The sequence below is a fragment of the Enhydra lutris genome, unplaced genomic scaffold (assembly GCF_002288905.1).
Source record: "Enhydra lutris kenyoni isolate GAN:26980312 unplaced genomic scaffold, ASM228890v2 scaffoldscaffold22, whole genome shotgun sequence".
Classification (NCBI taxonomy): domain Eukaryota; kingdom Metazoa; phylum Chordata; class Mammalia; order Carnivora; family Mustelidae; genus Enhydra; species Enhydra lutris.
The window spans coordinates 18,519,316-18,546,822 of record NW_019154106.1 but is presented as its reverse complement, the minus strand read 5'-3'; the positions used below and the strand labels follow the sequence as shown (position 1 = coordinate 18,546,822).

General features: G+C 59.3%; 2 protein-coding genes across 6 annotated transcripts in view; one reads left to right on the top strand and one right to left on the bottom strand.

Moving 5' to 3' along the window:
- The window catches only part of LOC111150057 (tetraspanin 18), a 173,767-nt gene extending 167,351 nt beyond the window's left edge, over positions 1–6,416 (top strand). For 2 of the 3 annotated variants that reach the window (XM_022507387.1, XM_022507388.1), the window contains 4 exons: positions 363–461; positions 879–1,061; positions 4,187–4,270; positions 6,321–6,416. In XM_022507387.1, coding sequence (XP_022363095.1) covers positions 363–461; positions 879–1,061; positions 4,187–4,270; positions 6,321–6,368 — 414 coding nt within the window. In that variant the 3' untranslated portion in view covers positions 6,369–6,416. Of the gene's footprint in view, positions 1–362; positions 462–878; positions 1,062–4,186; positions 4,714–6,320 lie in introns of those variants that run through there. The other variant, XM_022507386.1, reaches the window with a different exon arrangement.
- A 3,088-nt stretch (positions 6,417–9,504) lies between these two features.
- On the bottom strand, positions 9,505–26,361 carry LOC111149959 (tumor protein p53 inducible protein 11). 3 transcript variants are annotated; one of them, XM_022507231.1, is made up of 8 exons: positions 26,207–26,361; positions 15,867–15,940; positions 14,958–15,117; positions 14,292–14,350; positions 14,006–14,054; positions 13,509–13,605; positions 12,418–12,519; positions 9,505–11,900 (listed from the first exon to the last, which is right to left on the bottom strand). In XM_022507231.1, exons 3-8 carry the CDS (start codon positions 15,084–15,086, stop codon positions 11,767–11,769), a joined length of 570 nt encoding a protein of 189 aa, XP_022362939.1. In that variant the 5' UTR covers positions 15,087–15,117; positions 15,867–15,940; positions 26,207–26,361; the 3' UTR covers positions 9,505–11,766. The 3 variants fall into 3 exon arrangements, with proteins under 3 accessions (XP_022362939.1, XP_022362940.1, XP_022362941.1); XM_022507232.1 differs by having other exon boundaries at positions 15,863–15,940; positions 26,207–26,310; XM_022507233.1 differs by lacking the exons at positions 14,292–14,350; positions 15,867–15,940; positions 26,207–26,361 and having other exon boundaries at positions 14,958–15,055.
- Between the last annotated feature and the right edge of the window lie 1,146 nt (positions 26,362–27,507).

Below are 27,507 nucleotides of genomic sequence, written 5' to 3'. Positions count from 1 at the left end.
GAACAGCTTAGAGGGGAGGGAGTGGGGTGAGGGGCAAGTCCCCCACCCTGGATAAACCCTGCTTCTGAGAAGAGCTGCAGGGTGGAGAGAGCTTCTGGGATCCCCGTGTGTGTGTCGACTTCGTATTCCAGCTGGTGATCCAGGGGATCCCAGTGATCCGGGGGGGGGGGCACACGCCCTGGAGTGGGGACTCAGGAGCCACCCCAAGGTAGTGGCTTGGGAGAATCCCTGACCCTGGAGCCCTTAGGCCTTGCCTCTCCTCCAGAAGCAGCTAGCTGAAGAGACCAGGCTGGGGCGGGGTGCCCCAAGCTGCTGGTGGCAGGGAGGGGGGATCGTAGCCCACCCTCTGCCTCTCCCTCCAGCTCACGCGCGAGTTCTTCACCAAGGAGCTCACCAAGCACTACCAGGGCAACAATGACACAGATGTCTTCTCCGCCACCTGGAACTCGGTCATGATCACGGTGAGTGACGCCCCCAGGGATGCCATGAGCATTCAAAGCCATGATGCCAGGTGCAGCGAACATCCCGCCTCCAGAGCCCACTTGGCTCACGGACCTGTACCAGACATCACCAACTGATCAGGGCTGGCCCGCTGAGCCCAGCCTGGGCCTCAGAATCGCCATCCACGCAGTGTTCTGGGTTGTCATTGTCACCGTCACCCCCCGTTTTACACAGGAGGGCACTGGAGGCTCAGAGAGGTTGAGTGACTTTCCCAGGGTTACACAGGAGCAGCAGACAGAGTCAGCCCCTAGCTGAGTCTTGACTCTGCTCTTTGCCTTATGGGGGTCTTGGGGGAGGCTGTCTGGCCACCTCTGCCCCCTGGGCCCAGCTCCCACCACCTCCCCCCCCCCAGACTCTTCCCTTTGCTGTCCTCCTAGTTTGGCTGCTGTGGCGTCAACGGGCCCGAAGACTTCCGGTTTGCATCAGTTTTCCGACTGCTGACTCTGGACAGCGACGAGGTGCCTGAGGCCTGCTGTCGGAGAGAACCGCAGACTCGGGATGGGGTCCTGCTGAGCAGGGAGGAGTGTCTGCTGGGAAGGGACCTGTTCCTGAACAAGCAGGTACCAGGCCCTGCTCCCCAGGCAGGGGGCCTTGGATGGCCAGAGCTGGGTGGGGGGTGGGGGGCAATGCTGGCACAGAGGCTCTGGAGCACCCCAGCCATCGTCTGGAGGGGTGGTCACTGTAGGCGACTCCTCAGTGGGGCTAGGAAGCAAGCCCCTGGGATCCAGCTGAAGTAGATGAAGGATGAGGGTGGCAGATGGGGCCGCGATGGCCCAGCCGGAGGAGTGGGCCTTTGGTCTGGGGCTGAAGGGGAGCTGAGACTCCGCTGTGTTCCAGGCGGGGCTCTCCCTGAGCTTCTGACAGTGCTGGTTGGAACCCAAACTGAATTACATAGAGGGGGCCCCTCCTTAGATCTTATTTTGGGGGAAGCTCACCTTCTGTGCCATATAGAAGCCCCTTCTGACCCCCAGGGGGCAAGGTTCTCCTCCAAGGTCAGGGAAACTATCAGACTCTTTGCTTCTCTTGCCACCTGAGGACTTTATCTGGGTCCTGGGAAGAAAGCCTTTTCCTTCTGGCACGTGCCGTCTCTGGGGGACACATGGCGCCTGCTTCCCCCCCACCCCCGCTGTGAGACAAATCGTGCCCTTGTACTTGGTGCCTCCTTCCCACGGAGCAGCAATCCTCCCTGGGCCCCTGGCCCCTCGATGGGGGTGTGAGAGACCAGGCAGGGGGAGTCAGGGGGAGAACAAGGATGAGCCCAGGACACACCCCACACCCCTCCCTTGATTAGGCTTCTCGTGAGGCTCTCCTGGGAAACTTCCAGATGCAGGGGACACAGCAGGAGGCAGGAGACAAGGGGCTCATGATCTAGTTGAAGGAAGCTCATGCTAACCAAGGAGTAAACTAGAAGTAATAATTTCACATGTTATGATCACGAAAAAGAAAAGAAAACCAGATGCCAAGCTGGAAGGGCCTGGGATGGGGGCCACAGGGCAGGCCTCGGAGAGCCCCGTGGAGGGGGGCCGCATGCTGAGGCCTGCCCCTGGCCCTCTGATGAGGTCTTTCCAGCTTCAGCTTGGAACTTAGCACCCCTCCCCGCCGCACACATGGTATCAGGTGATGACATTCAGGGGCCCTGAGATCAGGCCACTGTGAGCTCAGGGCAAGGAGGACCACCAAGGGGCTTGGGTCTCAGCCTCCCAGAGAGGCTGCAGGACATGGAGGGGAGGCAGGGGAGGGCTCAGGCTTTGAGGTCCGGCAGGCCTGGACCACGACACCCTTTCTGGACCTCAGCTTCCTCATACCGTCGCAGAGCCAGCTGGCTGTCCTCCTTGGAAAGGTGGCGTGATGCCATCGCCACCAGGGAAAAGTGGCACTTCCTTCTTCCCCGGCAGTGAGGCCAGGGGACCAGGCAGTGGCCAAGGAGAGGCGAGCAGAAGTGGTACAAGGGTACCACTTGTGTCCTGTCCTTAAAGCCCTGGGCTGGTCCCTCCTCCTTTGCCCCAGGACCTGGCCACGGAGGGTGTACCCCTAGGATGTCAGGGCGTTACGAGAGGAGTCTGGGCCACGGACAGCTCCATAAAACACATGGACCACCTCAGCTTCCTACAAAAGGCAAAGGAACATCTAGCTTGTCTAAGGCCCTGCTGTTTGGAATGCCCGGCGCCCAGAGCCAAACCGATGTCCTGAGGCCACCTATGGATTGTTCAGGAAGGCTCCTCATGGGCCCTGTTCCTGTAGAGTCTCACCCTTGTAAGCTTCCTATTTCTGGGCTCATCCTCAATGATGACACCCCCTTCCGTCTCCCGGGCATGACTTTGGAATCCGAGCTCCTTGGGAAGGTCCCTGTGCAGCTGCCTGAGTTCACGGTGCTTCTGTTCCTCATGAGATCCTATTCTCCTTGGCATCCCCATCACAGTCTTGAATCAGTGAGCAAAAGTCTAAATGCAAGGACCCCAAAACCCACCTCAAGGGGCTCATGCAGATGCCCTCTGTGTTTCACACATAGCAAGAATTCTGGAAGGCAATGGCTTTCCCCATTATATCAGTAGCTTTGTCCTATCTGTCAAAGCCTGGCCTCCATGATCTTTGTGGCCTTTCCTTGGTGGCAAAATGGCTGCCATGGCTCCAGACATCCCACCCACGTTTAAGACAGAGAGAAGGGAAAGTGTGGCACCAGTGTCTTTCCCAGAAAGCCCCAGTGGACATCTGTATAGACCTGGATAGCCAGGACTCAGTTACATGGCCACCAAGGGCCGAAGCAGAAGGCACTCCTCTGTGGATGTTGAGTTAGTCCACCACTGTTTACCATTGACCTCTAATGAGCAGAAATAAGGAAATCCCTCAAGAAGGTGACCCATGATGAACACTCAGAGTCAAACCCACCAGAGCAGTTTCTCCGGCTCTTCTCAGCCTTCCCTGGGTCAAGACAGTCACCCGGGCAAGTCAGGGATGTGTTCTCCTGCTGGAAACGAATCAGGGGGTCTCCCAGTAGATGATGACCTTGCTAGAGCTTGACTCCAGGCCAGAGGGGTGACCACAAATAGGAAACCATCCATATTCCCCATCTCTGTGGGTGATCTTAAGCCCTCTTTCCCCACAGCATCACATTTCTCTCCTTTATCCGCAGTGCTCCCCCACGTGCTCCCTGGCAGGTTGTGAGTGTGGGGGCTGCTGTAACTGTCCACATAAAGTGCTACACCCTCATTTTCCTGGCATGGGAAAAAGCATTCCTGCCAGAGAGCAAGAGCAGCATATGCAAAGGCCCTGGGGTGGGAAAGAACATGGGGTGTGCTCCAGGAACCAACAGAGGAAGGCCAGTAGGGCAGGAGCACAGTGAGCAGGGCAAGACTGGCTCAAGGTGAGGGCATCAAAAGGGCCACTCCCGCTCTCTTCATGTGTCTATATCCACCTCTGTCTCAGTGTGTGTATCCCCAGCACTGCTTGAGAGATCAGTAATAGCACAGGAATCCATCCATTTAGAGGGGCCTGGAGGGATGGGCTCTGGACCTTGGGGGAGGCTCACCCAGTGGTGCCAACCATTGGGTTTGACAGGGTAAGCCTGCTGCTGCCCGAGTTTTGGGGCCCCAGGCCAGTTCCCAGGCTTCATGCTTCGGTCCTGATGCTGGCCCCTGACCCCAGACTGTCTCCAGCTATGACCTCACCTCTGGTCCTTCCTTCCCAGGGCTGTTACACAGTGATCCTCAACGCTTTTGAAACCTATGTCTACCTGGCTGGAGCCCTCGCCATAGGGGTGCTGGCCATCGAGGTAAGTAAAAGCCCCCCGTTTCTCTGGCTCCCCAAAAGCAAGGCACACACAGGGTCTCAGGGAGATCCCCCATGGCCTGCACTGCCCAGCCAACCTCAGTCTCCACATCCTAAATCCAGGACCCAATGGGTCCCCCGCTGCAGGGACTGTGGTGTGGGAAGCCCAGGGGAGTCTGTCTGTTGCCTGAGTCACTGTTGGACTCTGGGCTCATCTGAGCAAGCCTCCAGCAGTGAGTTGGCAGGCTCTGAGAGTCATCCCACAGTCTTCCTCCCACTGCCCCCCCGCACCCCCCACCCCATCCGTGTTCCTCTCTGGCTAAGCCTCCCCCAAGGTCCAGAGTGAACCCTTGACCGAGAATCAACACCACTGCCTTGTGGGAGGGGATGCGGCTTGTGCGTCCAGATCAGGCCCCTTTCTCTGTGGGAGGCTCAGGGCCTCTGGGGACTTGTCGACATCACAAGGGCGGTCTTAATGAACCCTGAACCCCTTTCGCCCCAGTCGGGGGCGTGGCGGGGGGGGGGCATGAAAGGGAGGCGGCTGCAGAGTCCGGCCACCGCCACGAGGTGGCGCTTCCGCCAACGGACGGAGCTGCCCCTCCCTTCTCCCGCCAGCTCCCGAACTTGGCACTGACCATCTCCAGGAAAGACCACTCCTGGGCCTCAGCCAGGCCTGGGCGGGCGGGGAAACGAAGTCAGGCAGCCCGAGCCACAGCCTCCCTGTCCCTCCTTAGGCAGGTGGGGGGAGGGGGGAGAGTAGGTGTCCAGAATGCCCTGCACCAGAAATGTCACTTTGCTCAGCTTCTCAGGGCGTCCTCCAGCCCCGCGTGGAGCAGTTTTGTGGAGACTACTGGGGATGTGGGGGGGGTGTCATTTATTCGTTCATTCGGCAAGCATAGATTGAGCCCCTACTGTATGCCAGCATCGTTCCAGGTAAAGCAGGTCTCTCATAGGGCAGGGGGACACAATGAACAGGGACAGATAAATCTGCTGGGACTGCGGGAATCGCAGGCATGTGTCCCACTCAGGAAGAACATGGGCTTTTGGGGATGACTCCCAGCTCTGCCTCTCCCCAGAGGGGGCCTCTGAGCTATAGAGGACTCCTCTGCAAAATGGTACTACTACTGTGTTCCCAGGCCACGGTGTGGCTGGGCGTCCTAAGGATGGCAGAGGGTGGGGACTCCATGCCTGGCCAGGCTGACCTAGAGTCTTGTTAGACAATGTCTGTATTCTTGATCTGCTGTCCTCACCACCGGCCCACAAGCCTAGCTGCACCCCGAAGGGAGGCAGGAATCTGCTCCCAAAAAGGGACTTTTACTGGATCGCTGTCCCAGCCTCACCTTGCCCATGCCGCTTCCCCAACCAGAGATCTGGCCCTGAGCCTGTGGTCTGGGGACTGTCCCTTCTGCTACTTGCAAGACCCCTGCCTGTGGGGGCCTCAGCCATTCTAGTCAGAGGGGCATCCCTGAATCTGTGTCTCTGCCTGCCCTACCCCCCAACCCCCTCCCACCCAGGGCCCTAGTGAGATGTTGGGTCATAGTGCTCTCAACTCTGGCAAGGGCCACATCTTCCCCCGCTCCTGAGAGCTAGAAAGGGGAGTGCACGGGACTTCTGAGTATAGGCTGCTGGGTCAGAGCATAGACCCAACCCGCCACTCCCCCACTTGCCGCTGTATGACCTTAGGTGGGTCGCACGACCTCTCTGTGCCTTGCCTCTGCTCTGTTGAAGATTTCTGAGAAAGTACTTAGGACTGGGCTGGGCGCATGAGAAGCTCTCAGGCTTCAGGGAAGGGACGCGTTTGGCCCAAGTTGCTGCTGGCAAATAGAGGAATTAGATTTGAACCCATGTCCAAAGCCCCCTTCTTTCCATGACTCTGCTGCACAACAAGGGCCAGTGGCTGGCAAAAGGTGCTTGCCCCCAGGAATCCTCCCGCAGGAGTGTGCCCAGCGATGGGTGAGCCCCCTTGCTGGGCTAATGATTACTTCCTCTTGGGAGGGGACAGCCCCGTGCCAGGCTGGAAGCCCAGCCTGACAAGCCAACTTCTACTTCTGCAGCTTTTCGCCATGATCTTTGCCATGTGTCTCTTCCGGGGCATCCAGTAGAGGGCGTGGCCTGGAGCCTGAAGCCTCACCCACCACCGCTGCCCAGCCCCCGACGCCCTCCCCTCCCCCGCGCCCCTGCCCCCTTGGCCCCAGGGGAGGAGGTGAGATCACGATAAGTGGGCAGGAGAAGCGGCAGAGGAAAATAGCTATTTTTTTAACAAAAAAATGAAGACGAAACTACGATTGTTAGACCCCGCCTGGTCTCCGGGTGGGTGCCATGGGCTCTCTTCAGGGGCCCGGCGCCTAAACCCCAGGAAGCTGTCTGCACTAGAGACCAAAGGAACCCCAGGGCCAGGTTCCCTCCTAGGTCCCACCAGCCTCTGGCAGTCGCGGGCCTGGGCCTTCTCCTCAGCTCCAGGTGCCAAGAAAGTGCAGATCTAGCCAACAAAAGGCAAAAGCAACTCTCAGAGGTCGACAAAGCCCCCCAGGGCCCCAAGGAGACTCGGTCGCCTCGTCCTTAAGAACTTGGAACCTACGTTCAACCTCTGGTCCTCTGGTGGCGTTGTCCCTGCCTCGGGCTGGGGTCAAGAGTGGGCTGCAGACACTGGATCCAAGTGTGGCCTAGCGGGCAGAGTCCTTGCTTCCCTCAGCTGTTGGATCAAATAATCCGGAAAGCCCAGAGAGGGGCCATTTTGCATTCAGTCACACAGCATATGCAGGACAATTCTGAACAAGAACCCAGTGGGCCCTTGGCTGCCTGTTGCACCTTCCAGGGCTCTGTAGGTCCCAGCAGGTCTGCTGCTCACACCCCTCCCTGGCCTAGCATCCTGGCTTCCCCAGGAGAGAGAAAGCAAGCTGGTCAAGAACTTACCAGCTCCACAGCTAAGAAAATTCTGGACTGTCCTCCCTTCCCACCTCCCCATACTTCTTTCTAAACCCCCAGGGACACACACACACACACACTACAGTCACTTTTTTACACTGCCCACCTCTTCCCACAAGCCCAGCCCTTTCCCTGTTCCCCAGCAACTCTGTGGCTCCCGGGGCTGGAAGGAATCCCCAAGACCATCTGGTTCTCCTCTCCCCTCCCAGAACTGAGGCTTGGATGTCTTCCACAAGATTTCTGCCAAGACTTCACCACCCTCTTCTTGCATACCTCCAAGGACGGGGAGCTTTCTACCTCCTGAGACAGACTTGTCTTTGGACTGCTTTGACTTCTTAGCATCAGCTCAGTGCACATGAGAGTTCTCTGTTTTTCTCTGCTTCCACCTGTGGCATTCCACTTGCCCTCACTCCCCAAAGTGTTAAGGCCACACAGTGCCTCCCCCAATCCCCGTTTTCTCCAGGCTAAAGAGCTCCAAGACACCTCATTTCTGCTGCCAAATGGCTTCTTGTCCCTTCATGGGTCCTAGCACACTTCTGAGTGTTTCTTCCAGGCTGAGGTAAGGAGGTGTTTTCCCCTAGACCCACACCCACACAGCACCCACAGACCAGTCCCTCAAACACAGGCCGTGCATTCTAGACCAGTATTGGCAACTGTATCGCAAGATCCCTCCACCCCAGTGAATCAGGACTGCCTGCCAGGCCTGTTCAGAGGATCGGAGGTTTGGGCACGGTTGGGGGAGGGGGGGAAAGACAGCGTCATCCCGATCAGTGGTGTGGGGATCGATGGTGTTGGCCAAACAATCAAGGCTTGATTAGTGATGGCATGGTAGTGGGAGGGGCAACACAGAGCCTGCTGTCCTCCCCCACAGTCCCTCTTCGGTGTCTGGGGAGAGCCCATTCTGGATCCCAGACCCTGTGTCCGCTTCCAGCCTCCCAGCCCGCCAGCCCCTGAGAGAGACAGGGCTGTGCCTGGAGCCCCATGCCTCCTGGCTCTGCCACCAGCCCCCTTTACAGATGCAGCCCTGAGCTCTGTGGCTGCTGTAAAGATCGGGTTTAACCTCCTCCCCGTCTCTCCCCTTCCCCATCCCATCCTTATGCTGCCCCGTTCTCTCCCAGTCCCAGGCCCTGCTCCTGGTCTCCAAGCAGGGGCTTTCCATATTGTCCCTGGAAGTCCAGATGTGTGGCCATGAACTCCCCAGCGACCGGGCATCCCCGGGACCCAGAGCCCCCTGCAGCTAGCGGGTAGCCCAGCCCAGCGCGAGCAGGACCTTGGACTTGCTCCTCTCTAGACCCACCCCCTGCCCACATGCTCAGCTCCAGCTTCCTGGCAGAGGCAAAGGGCTGGTCTGAGCTTAGCAAAAGTAACAACAGCTGGACTCAGGGTCTCGTGGGGCAGCTGTGTGGCTCTAGTCTAGGGGCATCTCAGGCTTCCTGGTCCCCTCTAGTCCCCTACCAGCCAGGAGAATCTGGGACCTTCAAGGTAAGAAGGGCCTGGCCTCCGGCATGCACTCTTCCCATCTCCAGTCAAGTGTCCATTCTTCCCACCCCTTGTAGGCCCCGGGAAGGTTGGTGGGAGGCAGCACAGATCCCAGAGGAACATCAGGCTGAGGCAGGTTCAAGGGCGGATGGTGAGCCTCGTCCCCCAGAGCTTTCCAGAAAGGTACCAAGGAGCGTGGAGTCTGCCGCTGCCCACACAGGGGCTGGAAAGGGTGAGCGGGCAGCCTCTAGCCGTGACCGTCTGCGAGGCTTCCTGTGGCCCATCCGAGGTTCGAAGGACAGAGCCCAGCCCCAGTCTGGCTTGCCCCCTTCCCAGGCACTGCGATCTAACTGGGCCGGTTCACATACAGACTCAGCACCTGTCATAGAGGACAGGTGCTGCTGGCGGTGGTCTGGCTACAGGGCCACGGGGCTGTGGGGCTAGGGATACCTCTCTAAGGAGACCTCCTCCAGCCCGCCTGCAGAGGCCCGCTGTTGGTCACACCCACACGGCCTGGCCTGAAAGCCAGGTTTCTGCTCCAGAGCGTGTGCATCTTGGGAAACAGAAGCCATCTGAGGGATTCGGAGGCTCTCTTGTCCCTCTCGCTCCTCCATGCCTAAGGGGCCCAGACCGGAGACTCCAAACCAGCCGAGGCCCCAGCACCTATCTCCCAGAAGCCCCCTCTTCCCTTGCCCCATGGGTCCTAGGTCGAAAGTCTATTTTGAAAACTGTAAATGTTCCTCGCTAATTTATCATGTTTATTTCCTGTGATCCCCCCTTTTTATATTCTATATCAAGAGGAGTTTTTTGTAATATAAAACAGGACACCCACACTGATGGTTTTGCACTGGTTTTTGTGACTGTTTCTTACAAAAAGAAGGAACAAAGAATAAATAGTGACTGTGAAGAAAGGTGGTCTTGCTTGGGTGGGGTGGGGAAGGCAGAGGCGGGAGCTTGGCTGGAGGGTGCTGGGCTCCAGGGACAAGGATAGAGAGTGGTGGGCTGGGGGTGGGGGGGGGGTGTCTCCACAAACCTTCAGGATGGAGTGGGGGCCCACCCTGGGTCTTCCTCAGATATATGGGTCCCCCTCCCCATTGTCACTGCCTCCATCCCAGTAATGGCTCCTTGCTTAGTGTCCCCCACATCCCCCATGTCCCCAGACCACTGGCTGTTTGCCAGGCTCCCTCCCCCTGGGCCCAGCTCTGATGTCTAAGCCAGCAGCACAAGCCATCCCAGCAGGCCCTGCATCCCAGCAGGCCCTCCTGACCAAACCCCAAGGGGCAAGGCCGAGCTCTGCCCTCTAGCCTGCCCCAGTGCACCCCAGCAGGGAGAGAGGGCTTGCGGGGGTGAGGCCAGCACAGCCCCCAGAGCCCCACAGATAAGCTGGAACTTTCTACCTCCCTGCCATCGACCCCGGGGACACCGATCCACCATGCCCACTGGGGACAAGGACAAACCACCCATCCCCCATCAGAGGATGAGACAGGCCTTAAAAGGCTAGGGTCGGGCTGAGGACAGGAGTGTGGCCAGGGGGCAGTGGGTGCCCTCCCTGGCCAGGGCTTGTGAGCAAGCAGCTGGATTCTGAGTAGCGGACCACGTGACAGCGGCAGGAGGCGGAGGTCAGGGAAGAGCCCAGCCTCTCCCTTCTGCTCAGCCGGTCACGAGCGGCCTGGCCTCGCCCCTTAGCTGTGGACCTGCAGCCGCCCCACAGCTGTGCCAGGGACCAGCTGCGTGGCTGCGGGCACAGCTGGGCCCAGTTTGGGCAGGGCCAGGTTCCCGGGCAGAGGGGCGGCCGGTGGCAGCCAGTACATCCCCTGCCCACCAGCCGCCTTGCCCCACCCAAAACGCCGGATTCCGAGAGGAGAAGCAAGTGTGGGGCCCTGGGCTGCCTTTGTCCACACTGTCACCAGAACACGAGGGCCACCATGCCCAGTGAACGCACTTGTGTCCCAGAGGGAAGGAGCGCAGGGGAAGTGACAGACAATAGGGGCACGCACATGGGGGCGGGGGGACAGGGGCAGGACAGGGGGTTCTTCTGCTCTGAGGGAGCCGCTGGTCAGCCTCCTCCGGGGCACTTGGGGTGGGGGACATGAGCGCGGCCTGCGGAAATATTTGTTTCGTTTCCCTGCTGAGTTGGAAGGACACCCAGTCCCAGCTTGCCGGGCCTCGGGGGCAGCACCCCAGGGAGAGGCTGAGGGTAAGTGAGGGGCTGAGCCAAGCGGACCTCAGACCCTGAAGGACACAACAAGGGACCAGGAGATGCCGCTGCTGCTTCTCTCTCTTCCTCCTCTCCAAACCCTGTCACTCACGGGAGCCTCCACGGGGTCCTTTATGCCCACTGCCGGGGCCGTCCTGCGGGGAGGCTGCTGGGAGCCTCTGGACCCAGGCCAGTTGCGGGGAGGGGACTCCTGAGCGCCTCCAGCAGCCTAGAGGGAGGCCCTAGGACAGAGCCCGTGGTGGCCGGGCTGGGGCTGGGCAAGGGCTCTGGCTGCAGGTGGCCTGTCTCTCAGGGGTCCCTGCCTGTCAGTCCCGCAGTGGGGTGGTGGGAAGGGTAGGGATGTGTGTGGAGGGACAGCCGGCGGCTCCCATGGGTGGGGAGGGCCCACGCCAAGGAGGATGGGCGCAGGGTCGAGTGATCAGATCTTCCAGGCATACACAGAAGCCACGTTCAGCTGTGTGGGCACTAGAATGGGTGGGGTGCAGGGAGGACAGGGAAGCAGGGCACCCCTCCCAAACGAAAGAAAGGTGTCCTGGCAGAAGGGGCAGAAGCCGCTCCTTAGCCCAACACCCCATGACTCAAGCTCTTCAGTCAGTGTCTATCCACGGGATCAGAAGGCCAAGAGAGCCAAAAAAAGGAGGTGCTGCTGTGTGGGGTGAAGGGCAGAGGTGCCGAGGCCTTGTCCCTCCCCAAGCCTGAAAGTCCAGGAGATCACAGCATGTGGGGGTGCCCAGGAGGAAAGGAAGGCGAGCGGCCCCACCTGCCTGGGGCAGGCCTGGTGCAAGGCAGGGTCCTTCCTGCCTTCCAGGAGCCAGAGGGAAACCAAGGCCCCAGGCAGGGTCTCCCTGCCCCACGGGGGCCCCTAGCCCAGCAAGGGGCTAGACTTTCTTGGGTTTTCGGCCAACTTGGTAATAGTAGTAAACGCTGATGGCGACGAAAAGGAGACGACTGGCCAGGAGCAGCAGGATCCCCAGGGACACGAGGCCTGTCTCAGCTAGCGTGGCGGTGACCACTGCGAGAGAGAAAGACCGGGAAGGGACAGAGGTCAGAGGAGGGGTGTGTGTCACAACCCCCAACACAGAATGACCTGCTGCGCTGGGGTATCCTGCCAGCTGCCGGGCCTCAAGAACGCATCTGGTCCAATGTCCCCTGTGGGACAGATGCTGGGGTGAGAGGGAGCACGTGGGCCACACTGGGTGTGCGCTGTCACACCTGTGCTGGGTACACGAGGGAGTGATGGGTTATGGGAAGCTGCAGGTGCACGTGTGTGTGGGAGGCTGTGGACATATGTCTGTGTGTGTGTATGTATGTAGGTGTGTGTGTTCAAGAAGGTACAGGTACGTCTCAGGTGTGTGAGCACAGGGGTGCACACATACGGGTAAACACGGCCATGTGCGCCCCTCCCCTTCAGATTTCCATCCCTTCCTGGAAGCCAAATGGGGGGAGCTGGAGAGCCAGGGGCCAAGTGGCCCTGCCCGTATCCCCCACCCCATCCGTCTCCCCATTTCACTGCCCACCTTGGGACTCACCCAAGAACTGGACCCCGAAGTAACAGGCTTCGGTGAGCAGAGTCCACCGGATGATAACCTTCTCGGCAGTGTAGAGAGCATTCCACATGATCAGCGAGATGCCTGTGGTCAAGGGCAAAGAGCAGGCTGGGGGCAGGCAGCTTGACCCACCCACCCCCTCGAAGCACCCACCAACCCCCTCGAAGCCAGGACAGGATCCCAGACTTCCTCATCCTCCACCCCTACTCACACTCCCCAAATTAAAACTCATCCATCATCCGGCTTAACCTTATAACCCTAGGTCTCCCACTGCCTGAGTGAAGGGCTTAAAGGTATCCCGCCCCCCACCCCTGATACCTGGGCAAACACTTGGGGGATGGGTATTAGTGCCATCAGCACAAGGTCGGGGACACTGCATCTACAGAGGCATGGCCTACCGACATGGGGGGGCTAGGCATCATGAGATGGGGCTGGAGTCGGGGCCCACTGTGGGATCTGAGGGAGGCAGGTCTGGAAAGGTAGGCTGGATCCACGCCACAGACCACCCCAAAAGCCAAGTGACAGGACTGGGCCTTTATTCTGCAGGCAAAAGGGAGCCATATAATGTTTCAGAGAGGAGGAGGTACACTACCTGGGTGAGGCCTTAAAAGCTGTAATTCAGCTTCCTACCAGGCACCACGTGTGACTCAAATCAGAAAGGAAACGGGATGGTTCACACGAGAGGCCCAAGAGTGGGAGGGGTTTTGCACTGTGTTGATTTTGTCTCCTCCTCTAGGCGGCAAGGTCCTGGAGGGCAGGGCCAGGACCTCATTCATCTCAGCACCCTGATGACTGATGACGGGAGGTGCACTAGGGAGTAAACCCTCAGAAAGCCTTTGCCCAGATGATGTCAAAGACGCCGCCCCGTCCACTGGGTACATTGCAGCAGTGGCCACAAGATGGCAGCACACACCCAGCAGAGACAGACTCCTGGGCTGAAGGGGGTTGATGTGTGCTGGGAAGGGGAGGGGAGCCCTCCAACCCCCACCCCCGCACAAAGATAGGCTTTCCCTGCTCCTCTCAGTCTCTGTGGGGCCCCAGCTGCCCATCACGTCTGCCCCAGCAACACTCACTGAGGAGAGCCCCACCGTAGAGACGGATGGGGGTCTTGCTGGTCACCTGGGCTCCGTCGAAGACGGCATCATAGAGCTGGTCAGGGAAGGCGAGGGCCTGTGGACAGGGTGGGCAGTTCAGGGGAAAGTTGGAATGTCTCCTGGACATCTTTCCTCCCGGAAGCCAGGCTGAAGCGCCTTGACTCTCCCCCACGCCCCCGTGCCAGGATAGAAGGCTCTAGGTTCCCAGAGGCACGGAGTCAGGAACATGGGTCCTGGGATCTAGGATGCTCCAGAACAGGCAGGGTTCAGGTGAGAAGGACTGTCCGGAGCTGGGACTCGGGAGGGGGCTAGAGAGCCCTGACAGGTAGGGCCTTAGCATGCTGGCCTTGGGGGAAGGCAGCAGGGGCCCCAGGACGGGGAATGAACCTCCGGAAGAGACCCAGAGGCGGGACACAGGGAGCCAGACCCAGGGCCAGGTCCCAGGGGCGGGGGTGAGGGCGGGGGTGGGGGCTCACCATGATGGCAATGCCAGAGAACAGCACAGCGGAAGCAAACTGCCAAACCCTGGGGAGGTGTGGAGAGAAAAGTCACGGCCAGGCCCCCTCACTGCCACCTGCAGGGCCCAGGGGACCCTCCCCTCTCCAGCCAAGATGTCCAGGGATGGCTGGCTTTAGAGAGAGGGAACGAGATGGGATGGAGTCACGGACACGGGGACACAGGGACGAAGCTGACGAGGCGGGGTCTCACGCAGCACCCCTCCCCATAGCCAGGCACCCACCCAAACGCACCCTCGATGCTCACCTCAGCCCCAGAGGCTCCCGAACAGCAAACTTGATTTCGTTACCCAAGACCTGGCTGATCTGTGGACAAAGACGGGGTCAGGGGTGCCCCCAGCCCATTCACTCCCTTCCTTGAGCCCCCCTGGCATGCCCAGGGACCCACCTGGGTACTTCTGCTTAGCCAAAGGGTCACCCAGGCTGGGAGGGTCACACTGAGGCCACCTCCCTCTGCCTGTTCTTGACACCAGAGCTTACAGGAAGCTGAAAATATGGTGGTAGGAATAAAAGCTCAGGGTTCAGCTGGACACGGGCTTAAAGCCTGGCTGTGCCCCTACCTGGGGTGGCCTCGCACACATCCTTGACCTCTCTGAGCCTCAGTTTCCTTATCGATAAAATGGGTTCATAACTATCTCCCAAGACTAGCCAGATTAAATCAGACTTATAAAGCAACTGGAGCAGCAACCGGCACACAGTAAGCATGAAATTCATTCTAATGATCTTTCTTTTTGTCATTATTCCCCTGATATCTCCATGAAGTTCCTAGAAAAAAATAATGAGCCAAGTCCCGGGGCTCCCACAGTTTCACAGACCACGTCTACTCTTCTCCCGAATGGCAGGCTGGACCCGCCTCCCCAGATGGGGGTTCAGAGGCGGACCCCGGGGTCCGGCTTCAGACCCCTCAGCCCACCTTGGAGCGGTGCACCTCCCCGTCGTCATCCTCCCCGCCCACGCCGAGGATCTTGCGGGTCTTCAGGCGGCTCACGAGGTCCGTCTGGCTGTGCTTCTTCATGAGAGGAGGGGGCTGCTTGGTCGCCATCTTGCCCTGGAGGCTGGTGTCTGCAGAGGGGCTGAAGGGAGACACCTGCCTCAGCCACGGGTCCTGTCCAGCTTCCAGACCTCAGGGGCAGCCACACCTGACCCCTGGGCCTGCTGAGACATCCCTGTTAGCTTGGGGCAGCAGCTGGAACTCTGGGGGGGGCAGGCTTAGTATTTAGCTCTCTAACCAGCTGACTGTTAGGGGAAGTCTCTCCCCTCCCTGGCCTCAGCTTCCTCATCTATAAAATGGGTGGGCAAGCATGTCCCAAAAGCCGTTCCAGCTGTGTGAGCCCATCTGGCCTCCATGGACACGGCACACCCCGGGTAATCAGGCGGGATGGAGCCTTACAGAAGGCCCTGGAGGAGCATGTGGGCCCAGGAAAGGCATTCAGGCCCCAGGGGAGACCACATCCAAAGGTTCCTGGGAGATGGGGGCAAAGAGGAGTCTGGGCTGGTCTTGCCAGAAGAGGGAAGATCTGCCCAAGTCCTGGGGTCCAGGCGCCACACTGAATTTTTTCCCAGATCATCTCTCTGTCCAACAAGCCCTCCCTCCCTGTCTCACAGACAACCTCCTTCAAACCTGCCAGGTCTGAAAGACCCCAGAGCCCAGCGGAGCCAGAAGAAGGATGGCCTGGAGCGCTGGCAAAAGTTCTGGGCCCCTTCCTGTCAGGGACACCCACCACCAGCCCCTTCCCTACCCCGGGTCTGCTCATGATCACCCACAGTCCCCACACCCCAGCCACCCCCCAGCTCCACCTCGGGCTGGGACTTGAGCACCTACTGTGTGCCTGGCACTGGGCTGGGAGACACAGAGATGAGTTGACTGCTGGTCCTCACCTTCAATCAACACAAAACCTATGTGAAGGAGACAAAAGTGTTGACCCCAGTGAGCCAAAGGCTTCCAAAACCTGGCCCAGGGGTGGCCCTGGGCTCCTCTATTCACAGCACCCTCCATCCCTGGCAGGCGATGGGAACTATTTACACCCATTCCACAGAGGAGGAAACCAAGCTCAACGAAGTCCAACAGAGACGGGGCTGAGTCACTCCAGTACCCCCCACGGCACCCCATGCCCAGCACCTTCTATAGAAGCCCACAGCCACCCTCCAGGAAGGCCGGAACACTACCCTCACTTACAGAAGGGGCTCAGAAATCGTGCATCCCTCTGCTGGGCCTGCCGGACCTTGGCCGCAGTCACCCTGCCACCTTAGTGGTGTGTGGCCCCAACCAAGTCTCAGCCTCCAAGCCCTGGATCAGGGCTGCCAGAGGCAGAGATGGCCCCAGGTCCCCTCTGGTTTTCTAGCCTCCCAGTGTCTTAACACAAAACAAAGCAGCCAAACAAATAAACCCCAGGGCACAGAATCAAACTGCAGGGAGCCTGGGAAATGTGGCTTTAGACTTGGGTAAGGCCTGGGAGTAGCCAAGCAGCTCCAGTTTGAAACTGACCACACAGGTCAGTCTCGGGGGTATCCACTGAGTGATGTTCAGCCCCCAGGCCTCAGTTTCTCATCTATGCAGTCCCCTCCCCACATACCGCCGGGGCCATGTGGCCGGTGGTGGTGATGAAGACAGTTCCAATGCCCAAGGCCATTTGATTGGGGGGGGGGTTACCAGCCCCACAGGAGAATGCAGGGTTTAGCCACACTGGTCCCCAGGGGAACAGGCGTTGTCCCCATGCCTCAGCACTTCCCACAACTTCTTGTGACTCCAGAGAGGCAACAAGAAGCCTGGCGTCCCTCCCACCACCCAGTGGACCAGTTCCAGATGGCCCATGAGAGCTGGCCAGCCACAGCTGGGAGCCGCCGGGCCTTGCTGCCCTCAGCCAAGAAAGCACCGGGGAGCCCGGCCCTCGCCCTCCTTCCTTTTCCGGCCTCCCCTCTGGCCTTTCATCTTTTTCATTTACATACTGCAGAACCAACATTTTTTGCTGTTTTGCAGTTACACGACTTTTAGCCAGTGTAGAGATGCAGAGAACGACCAACGGCACACCGGGACACCTGCCTTGGCCCTCCCTTCCCCGCCCCCCTCGCCCCTGGCAGCCACTGATCTGTGGGCCGTCCCTCTAGCTTTGGTTCTGTTTTTTCAAACACGTTCTATAAATAGACTCATACAGACTAGAACCATTTGAGACCGGCTTCTTGCGTTCCACCTAACGCTAGGGGCTCATCAGGGCTGCTGGGCACCTTCCCCTGCCCGGCCCTCTTTAAGGCAGAGTAATATTCCACAAAGTAGATGGACCCGTTGGTTATCCAGTCACTCACTGAAGGACATCTGGGTTGTTTCCAGAGTTTGACAGTTACGCACAGATCTCCATCCCATGGCATAAGGTGGCACTTGGGTCAAGCCCATCAGATCCCAGGCTGTCTCAGAGACCCCCGCTCAAAGCATCAGCTGCCTTCCTCTGCCCAACGAGCCCTCCCCACCAACACACACAGGATACTCCCCTCTTCACCGCAAGCCTCAATCTGCAAAGCAAGGGCTCTGGGGGGGTGGCAGTGCTGGCCTCCAGGGACAGGGTACGGCAAGGGGACTGTAGCGTCCTGGGTTCCATCGGACACCAGCATGACTCTTAGGGGGGACAGTATCCACAGGCACCTCCATCAGGAACTTGGGCTGGTGGGACCCACTGTGGTCTCCTACAGAGCCTAGCCCCCAACAAGGAGCTTATCACCCCCAAAGGGCAGGCCTCCTGAGGAGAGTGGAATCCCCGGGGAGTATGATTCCCGGCACCTGTCTCAGCACAGCTAACCACTCTGAGCACTGAGTTCTGTCTCTTCTTCACCCACAGCACCGGGCTCAGCCTGGGAAGCCTAGGGCGGCCCCTGCAGTACCCCTACGCACCTGCCAGGCCCCCCAAGGCAACCCATATACACGGCCCCCTTCGATCTGCCCTTCAACTTTCTTCCCCTTCCCGGTCCACAGGTGTTTTCAGGCCGGCCTCATTCTAACCTAAGTGGAGACAGAGGGCACCTCCCTCGCTCCACTCCCTGCACTGCGGCTGGACCAGAGGCTCGTTCAGGTCCTGGGTCTGCCCTCTAACTAGCCGCAGGGCTTCGGGCTGCCCCTCGAAGCTCTCCTAGCCTCAGTGTCTGCCCCTGGGAAATGGGGTTAATGAGAACACTCTCTCTGCACAAGTGCTGGAGGCTAAGGAGAGGGAACACCCAGGGTCCCCCACCTGCTTCCCCCCCCACTCCTACTTCCCTTTCTTCATTCAGCCATTCAGCCGTGCACAATGGAAAAAGCCTGCCTGATAGGGCTGTAGCTTCCTTTCCAGGGCCAGCTGCCCTCTGGAGGGCCCTCGGGGCTTCACCCCTCCCCCAGGCCAGGCTGCCAGAGGCTAAGGGCAGGGGAGGGTGGAGGAGAACCTGCCAAGCAAGGAACTGGGACAATGTAGCTGCAGCTCCCAGAGCCCAAGTTCACGACCTTCTACATTCTGCTCCTGGCCGGCCTCTCCCACTTTGATTCCCAATAAAACCAGCAAGTCCCTGTTCTTCTTCAGGGCTGTTCCAGTTCTAAAACCACTGCCCATGGGGTGCCTGGGTGGCTCAGTGGGCTAAAGCCTCTGCCTTCAGCTCAGGTCATGATCCCAGGGTCCTGGGATCGAGCCCCACATCGGGCTCTCTGCTCAGCCGGGAGCCTGCTTCCTCCTCTCTCTCTGCCTGCCTCTCTGCCTACTTGTGATCTCTGTCAAATGAATAAATAAAACCTTTAAAAAAAAAAAAAAACCCACTGCCCAGCCAGGAAGGTCCTCCTTGCGCTCTGCTCCCATCTCGACCATCCTTGTTCTTCAGGGGCCTTCCCGGGACACAGCCTCTCCCTCCCTCCCCTGGACACTCTGGGTCTTCCTGTGGACAGCCACGGCCCACTGCCAGCCCATATCCCTAGTCCTGTCACAGGCACCTGGCTCCCAGAGACCCCGTGATCTGAAGGCAGGGCTGCTGCCTGGCCCAAGAATCTTCCCTCTGCATCTCTGCACACGGGGTGGGATGGGGGGTGCTCGGTCAGCACGGGCCAGTGAGTGACATCTGGGCCATGGGGAGCAGTGGGACCCACCCAGAACACCGGGGATCACATTCAGCTAGATGGGGCAGGGCCCAAGCAGAGGCTTGGCTCCAAACCCACCCTGGACGAGGCAGAAAGCTGAGGCCCGGAGAGGGCCACACAGGAGCCAGTGGCAGGCACAGGCAGGAAAGGGGCTTTGCAATCAGGCGGGGCTGGCTTCAAATCTGACCTCTCCTCCTGGCCCGTGGCCTCGGATCCGTGGGTCTAGAATGTTGAAGGCATAGGAGAGTAGGTACAGATGGTCTTGGCAAACGGTCTGGCCCACAGGGTGCCCAGGAAATGGTGGGGGTCAGGACTGGGGGGCGGGGACAGTGTGGTGAGACATCGCCATGCCCCCTCTGCAAAAAACCGTGGCCATCACTAGAAGGCCAGCATCCCAGGGCCAGGCTTTCTATAGGTCTTGCTCACAGAGCCTGGGACACTTCCTGGCGTGTGAGGAGCTCACCAAATAGCTCTCATCAAGTTGTGAGTTGGGGAAGGGGTGGAAAGTGCTCCCTCCCCACTGCTGGCCAAGGTCTAACTCCCTGCAGCACTGCCCCCCCACGCCCCTACCTGCTCTCCCATCAAGTGCAGGGACATCTGAGGCCAGGAAGAACATCCCCAAAGAGCTCCCCATGGCAGCAAGACAGAGGGGTCATGACTAGACAGAGGCCAGGGACAGAGAGGCTTACCAGGGCTGCGAGTGTCATGGGAGAACAGGGGCGTATACTCAATGATTAGGCAAACTTGGGCTCAAACCTCAAGTTTTTCTCTTGTCTGTGACCTCAAAAAGTGTCCTAACCACTCTGAGCTTCCATTTCTGCCTTGGTGGAAACCACGGTACTCGTTTTTAGCTCACAGGGCTGTGACGAGGCGCTGAGCAAAGGCAGTCAAGGGGCCCGGCCCCTGCTGCAGACTCCCTGCAGGACAGCAACGGACGGTGTTGCTTATGGGACGGCTGCCTAGGCCCTGCCCTGGCAGGAGGTCAGGTGGGGCGGGAGCGCGGTTCCCACGCTGGTCCTAAAGGACCTCTCCCCACCCCCCTATAGCCTTCCCAGGAAGCTTGGTTTCCATAGAAACCATCAGGCATGTAGACTGTGCCCATGAGGGCTGACTTAAAAACCTGACCAGCAGTGGGGGGGGGGGGGCGCGGGGGGAGGGGGGAGGCGGGGGTAGGGGGCCCGAGGCCCTGCACACCCACCAGCTAACAAGCCTCCCGGTGATGCAGGGGGAGTCGCTGCTGCCGCTGAGCGTCACAGCCAAGAACGACTTCCTTTTCCAATAAGACCCTTTGCTGGAGGGACAGTGCCCCCCACCCCGTCCCTCCCCATCTGGTAGACACTGCCCCGGAGAGCATCTGTCCGAGGGCTGGAGGCAGGGAACAAGTACTTCCAGACCAGGAATTCTTGGCAGCCCCCACAACAGCCCTGTGAGAATGGCTGTGTTGTCACCCCCACTCCACAGAGGAAGAAACTAAGGCCTGAGGGACTTACTCAAGCTTCTCAGGGTGAGCTGCAGAGCTGAACTGGGAGCGAGTTAACTACGCTGTAAATAACATCCTGAGAGAAGCCGGTGTGTGTGTGCAGGCCTGGGGTGCTCTTTGGTGAACCCGACCTCTAGGAAGAACTAAGCCCTAAGCCATCTTCCTCATCACATCGCCTCTTGAAAGCCCCTGGCAGGTTGCCAGCATCTGAACTTCCTTCCTTCCTGGGGTCTAGGATCCCTTGGGTTAAGGCCCTGTGACCCCAGCAGGACCAGGGAAGGGCTGCAGGGAGACCCATTGTTCTCTTATCACGTTGGTGTAAAATAACTGGAAACGGGGTATGGGACAGGGCAACGAGGAGAGGGGGTAGCGAGAGGAGGGGAGGCAAGGAGCAAGGGCCAGCAAGGAGGCCAGGGAGGCTAGAGGGTCCAGAGCCCCTGTCATCCACCCCCGTGGTCCCTTCCTGGGGCAGCCCATCAGGCCCAGAGGCCCCTCCAAAGACCCCCAACCCAGAACCTGCCAGCCTGAGCCCTCAGGCAGAGTGACTCTCACATCTCAAAGGCTGTGCTGAAGGGGTGTGGGCATGGATAGACCCACGTTCATTACCAGCCTGAGGCCGTGAGGCAAGTCAGCCTGAAGACCCTCCATTCCTGTGCTATAAATGTGGGTCACGATGCCTGACTTACCAGGCTGGGGCAGAATTACAGCCAAGCTAGGAAGTCACAGGACACAAAGGGGGCTTGCTTCACTAATGCGTGACTGGCGTCATGACTGACGTCATCGCAGTGGCCCCCAGGTGCGGGTCTGGTCACATGGGTCTCGGGGCGACAGCACCAAGCCAAGGCGAGGCTACACGCCACAGAGCTTCCTGGCGGTGTGTCCCTCGAGAGCAGACTTATTCTAAAGGCTGAGCCCGCCTGAGTCAGCCTTGCCTCTCCAGCAGACCACGAGCCCTGCCGGCATCATCCATCACCTGCCTCACGCCCACTCCCCACCCCCACCCCCCACCCCCGGGGCTCAGGGTGGATGCGAAGGGCAGGGCGGGGCAGCAGGCAAACCCTGGCAGTGGAGAGGAGGGGGCAGGATCTGAATCCCGCTGTGGGGACAGACCTGGTCCCTGAGACAAAACCCAGACTCAAGAAAAAGAAGGCACTCCGTGTCCCATTTCCAAGAATGTCCTGGTACACGGGAGCTGGCATGGTGCCCAGTGGGGAGAGGACGGCTGAGGTCCCTAGAGAGTCTGTCTGCCACCATGGCAAAACCAGGGCCCTACTCTGGGACTCCGTCGCCTCATCTAAGAAAAACTGAGAGTGTGGTCTCCGTCATGTTCAACAATGTGGCTTCGAAATCCACACACCAACGGGACACGAGGCCCTAGCTCCAGCTGCCTGGCTGCCCCTGGGGACACATAGGATTTATCTACTATTCTTTCTTTTGAAGGTGCCTGATTGCCAGAATGGCAGAGGGAAGCCCAAACTTTTCATCACAAATAAACATCTCCAGAGCTTCAGGGACTGAAAGTAAACACTGCCTACACACCAGAAAGGCTGAGACAAGACAGAACAGGGGAGGGGACCTCCCTGGGCCTCATCCCCCGGGGTCTGAGGGTGGTGGGAAAGGGGGAGCCAGCCCCTTGACCAGCAGCTGTCACCACTCAGATGTCATTGTGGGGGGGGGGTTCCCTGTCCCTGCTAATGCAGAGGGTGAGCACAAGGGGAATTTCTATCCTTTTCAACCGGGAATGGGCCCGTCCCCCCGACCCCACCAGCCCAGGGACCATGTCAGGGCCCTCAAAGGCAGCTGGTGCTTCCAAATCCCATGGGGGCCATGACCATGGGGATAGCCTGACTTCTGGCCGTCCTGGGGCCAGGGCTGTGGTGAGGAGGTAGCAGACACACACCATACACCCCCACCATCGCCCCTCCTACCTCTCTCTAAAATTCTGAAAGGAGAGGACAAGAGTGGGGAAGGGGCACTTCCTTGTAGGGATTCTCCAGTATTTTAAGCCAACTTTTCCAGAAGCAAGAGGTGATTCGCCTTCTGGGTGGGTTGGGAGAGGCAGGCAGAAAGGTCCCTGTACTTTTCCCAGGATGCTATGGGCTAAAACTACAGTCCAGGACCGACCATCTCCCCTAGGGTTTGGGGCTCTGGCTCAGGGTCAAAGGAGTAGATCAGGACTCAAAAGGCCTGTGCTTAAATCCTGCTTCTACCATTTATTAGCTGCATGGCCTTGGGCCAGTGACACCACTTCTCTGGGCCTCAAGTTTCTTCATCTGTGAAATGGGTGTAATAAGGACACCTACCACCTACTGATGAGAAGATGCACAAAAACACCAAGAATGGCCACCGTTTTATAGCGAATGCTCAGTAATAACGTTGTTGGTATTATTCTCAGGCTAAGAGACTCAGCTTCTTTGCCTCAGTTTCCCCCTTGACCATACCAGCTTTATTCCCCTTCTAAGGGCTATATGTGGACGCAGAATGGGGTGTTTACAAGGGGTGGACTTAAGAAGGAAATGGGAAGGGAACAAGGGTCAATCCGTGTCAGGAGAAAGACATTGTCCCAAGGCGCTCACGACGGATGGGCAGGGAGAACCTGGGGAGACGGCTAATGGGTGGGTGGCAGGGCTGCGGATCCCCTTGAGGTACTAAGCCTAGGTGGCTCCCCTCCACGTTTCTGGCACTTGGCCAGGCCTGACCCTGGCAGGGATGCAAATCCGTGTTGCCAGTGAGTAGCTGAGATGCATGGAAAGTGCAAACAGTATGGGCCAGGAGGCAGAACCTCAGGCACCCCATCCTGCCGCTGCATGTCCTGGGGTGATTTACATGTCATTGCTGAGCACCACTTCCCTCATCTGCGAAAGGGACATGCTTCACCCCTTTTCAGTCAGCCTTGCCTCCTAGCTCTGCCCCACCCCCTCACTCCACGAGAATCACAGTGGCTCCTTACCGTTTCTCAAATATGGCAGACACATTTCAGCCTCAGGGCCTTTGCACAGGCCATTCTCTGCAGGATCTTTATTTCCCCCAAGCTATCCCCACAGTTCACGCTTTCAAAGCCTTGGATCAAGAGTCACCTCCTCAGGAAGACCTCCTCAACCACCTTGTTTTAAATGGAAACCGTGGGGTGCCTGGGTGGCTCAGTGGGCTAAGCCTCTGCCTTCCGCTTGGGTCATGATCTCGGGGTCATGGGATCGAGCCCCGCATCAGGCTCTCTGCCCAGCAGGAAGCCTGCTTCCCTCCCTCTCTCTGCCTGCCTCTCTGCCTACTTGTGATCTCTCTCTCTCTCTGTGTGTCAAATAAATAAAATCTTAAAAAAAAAAACTAAATAAATAAAATGAAAACCCCACCTCTGGCCTCAGTACTCCTGACAGTCAACTCCCCCACCTCGCCTCCCAATACACTATATAATTTACTTTATTATTTGTCCTTCTACCTTTTAAGTGTCAGCTCCATGAGGGAAAGAGTCTTCGTTTTGTTCTCAACTGTCTCCCAGTGCCCAGAACTGTCCAGCACTCGGTTCACTAAACCACCTTTGGTATAGGGACCACAATTTGTTCAAACGGCGAAAGTAAAGACGAGTCTTGAACTATGTATATCAGAGGTCACTGCTAATTTCATCACTCTCCTACCCTCACACAGTGAGAGGCAGGCCCTTTCTCCAGAGCTGGTGGGGGCCTATCATCAGATTTGGGGAGAGGGAAGGCAGCAAAGTACAGATTTGGAGAAGCTTCAGCTGGAGCCTGGGGATAGGCATCCAACAGGTGTTGACAGCCAGACATGGGTGAAGGCCTTTGGTTGGGCCTCAGCCCTCCACCCCAAATTTTTAAGGACTGATTAAACCTACAGCGTGTGGGCAGAAAAAGAGAAGTCAGGGCAGCTTGCTTCCAGCTAATGGAGCCAGAGGGGACCTCAGGGACCAGACGGCCCATTTTGTAGACAGGAAAACAGAGACCTGGTGAATATACAGTTCCTTATGTCCTAACAACTCAACAAGAAAAACTTTCCCTCTTCCTGGGCTGAGTGTGGGGCTGGTGTGAGGCTTCCGCTAAGGAATGGACAGTGTCCCTTCCTGGCGCTCCACCAGCTCCTCCCACCCCATTCCACTCTGTGTCCCTGGGATCTCTAGCTCGCAGGAAGAGAGGGTCTGCAGAGGGTTCTGGCCCCCTCTGCACGGGCCACCAGAGGTTTAGGTCCAAGAGGCCGCCCAGTTGGGGTGGGCATCCCTGTGGCCGTGATGCCTTCTCCTAGCAGAACCGCCCCACCAGGGAAAGTTTGAAGGAAATCAACCAGGAAGCGCGGGGCGATGGTGGGAAACCAAGGGGGGACTGGTCGTCAGCGCTGGGCTCCAGAGGAGCCCCGAGTTCCCGGCCTCGAATTCCCGGCCTCGGGCCACTCCTGCCCCCGCCCACCTTGCTCCAGAGAAGAAACCCGCTCCCCTGAGGCCGCTTGGGGGCGGCAGGAGCCGGGCACTGGGTGGGGGCGGGGAGGGCGGGGCAAGGGAACGCAACGCAAGCGCCGGACCCCGTGGGGCGCGCCCGGGATGCGCGCAGGGTTCAGGCGTTTCCTCGATAGACGCCCCCCCCCCAACCCCGCCCGGAGGTGGATGCGACTATTTTGCTCCTGGCAGGGACCCCCCAGCCCACCGAGAGCCAAGCCGATGGCCCCACACTGCCCCCTTCCCGCTGAGCGCGCGACTTAGGGAAGACTGGGGAGCGTCCGTCTCTACCTGAGCTTCCCGGACCCTCCCACCCAACAACTGGGTCTTAGGCGCGGCTACGGTTTCTGCCTCCTCCCCCTCCCCCCCGATCCCTCCTTCCCTCGCAGGCCCGGAGACCAGGGTCTCTCCCAGTCTGGCTTCTTCTTCCGCCTCTGTGTCCTTTATCTCCTAGCTCCAGGCACTCACCCACTTTCTGAGACCCGGGCCTGAGGGCTGGAGGACCCCAGGCGGGGAGCTCCCGGCTGCCGGACGCCCCCACGGCCCGCGCAACCAATAGGTCCGGCCAGCGGGAACTCCGCCACCGCGACCCGCGGCTCTGCGGGGGCGAAGGCAGAAGGAGGGGCACTCGCAAGTTTGTGCCGCGCACTCCTTGGACCGGGAAACAATGGCGATGTGGGGGGAGGGGACAGAGAACCGAGCGCGGGGACAACAGTCGGACCCCAGGGAGACAGAAACTGCTCTTGGCTCTTTCTCTCTTGCTCCGAAGCTGAGGGGGAGGCAGGGGGGGAATCAACAGTCCAACAGGGAGGAGACAGCGAAGGGAGAAAGCCGGGGTAGAAAGGGAAACCGAGGCAGAGGGAGGGGCGGTGCGAGTGGAGAGCGCCAAGGGAGGTAACCGAAGGGGCTGCGGGGCTGCGGGGCTGCGGGGCTGCGCCTTTTGGGTGGGGGGAGGCGACCACTGGAATCCCGGCATTATCCGCTGGGGCCAAGAGGTCCTGGGGCGTCCAGCTGGCGCGCACGGGGTCCCCAGGTCTGCCGCGGTCCCTGCGGGCGGCAGAAGCCCCGCCGGGCTGGGCTGCGCTGCGCTGCGCAGGCACCGGCCGGCGGCGGGAGGGGAGCGTGCGAGGCTCGGAGGCGGCGGCGGGGAACAGAACTTACGTTCCTAGCGCATGCTGGCGCCGGCGCTGCGCGGAGCTGGCGAGCCAGGGGACGCTCGGGCCCTCGGGAGCCTCACATCGCGCCGCCCGCGCGGGGCAGGGCAGGGCAGGGCCGGGCCGGGCGGGACTGCGCGCGGCGTCCTGCGCGGCCGGGGTTTACCCGAGTCTGGCGGCCCGCGCTGGTCCCTCCTCTCGGTCCCGCGCGCAAGCCAATGGCGCGCCGTCCCCTCCCACGCGCCGGCTGCCTCGCCCCCGAGGGTGGCCGCCCGGGGGGAGGGGGAGAGGGGTTGGGGCCACTGGGCTCCGGGGCTCCCCGGCAGAGGCTTTCCTAGGGACTGCCTGTGGGGGGCGCGCTCAGGCCCCGGGAGAAGGCGCTGGAGACTCGAAGCCGAGGGCCGCGCCGCCCAGGAAGACTTTCTTGGCAAGTTCTGAAGACTGCGCCCCTTTCGTGAGACTCTCAACACCCCCATAGGTTGGCAAACCATACTGTCTTAAATATCCTCGGGGTATCCCCTGGGGCCTAGACCAGTGTCTAAAATGGAAGGGACTGCTTTGGCTGGTAGATGCCCAAGTGTGGAGGGAACACAGTGACAACAATGGTCACCATCTGCTGAGCGCCCGCTCCGTGCCAGGCACCGTGTGCTCAAGGAGTTTCGAGCATTAACTCATTTGATTCTCGCAACAACCTACGAAAGCGGCGTGATTAATCCCATTTTACAGATGATGGTCAGGGACTTTTGATTTGGGCTTCCAGCCTTGACCCACCTTTCTCTCCCCTTCCATACGACAGCCAGCCCTTCCACATACACACCCACTTTCTTCATCCTCCACCCTAAAATCTGGTCTCCACGACGTTGCCCTAAACTGCACTGTCATGGGACTAAGATCTTATCTGGGACTCCTGGACACGTGATGGGGGCATGGTTGTCAGACCTTTTATCTCTACACATCCTGTGGGGGGAGGAGGGGGGAGGGTGTGGCCTAGGGGTCCTGGAGGCTCTCTGGGAGCCCCTCAGCCTAAAAGAACCAGGTTCCTACAAACAACGCCCCCACTCACTCTGGGCTCATTTAAGCCCCCTGTGACCAGTAATGTGTCTCTCACCCCAAATCCCACCACCACGCACCCTCCTTCTGAGAAAAATGCCTGGTTCTCTTCATCCTATCTGATGGTTGTGGGGGTGGGGACAGAAGGGCAAGGTTGATGACAGGCTCCATTTCATGAGATAAGTAAATAGGGCAGGTGGGCGTGAGGTGAGGGGTTGCCCTGGGTCTCTAGCTAGGTGGGCATTTTGACTGTGGGTC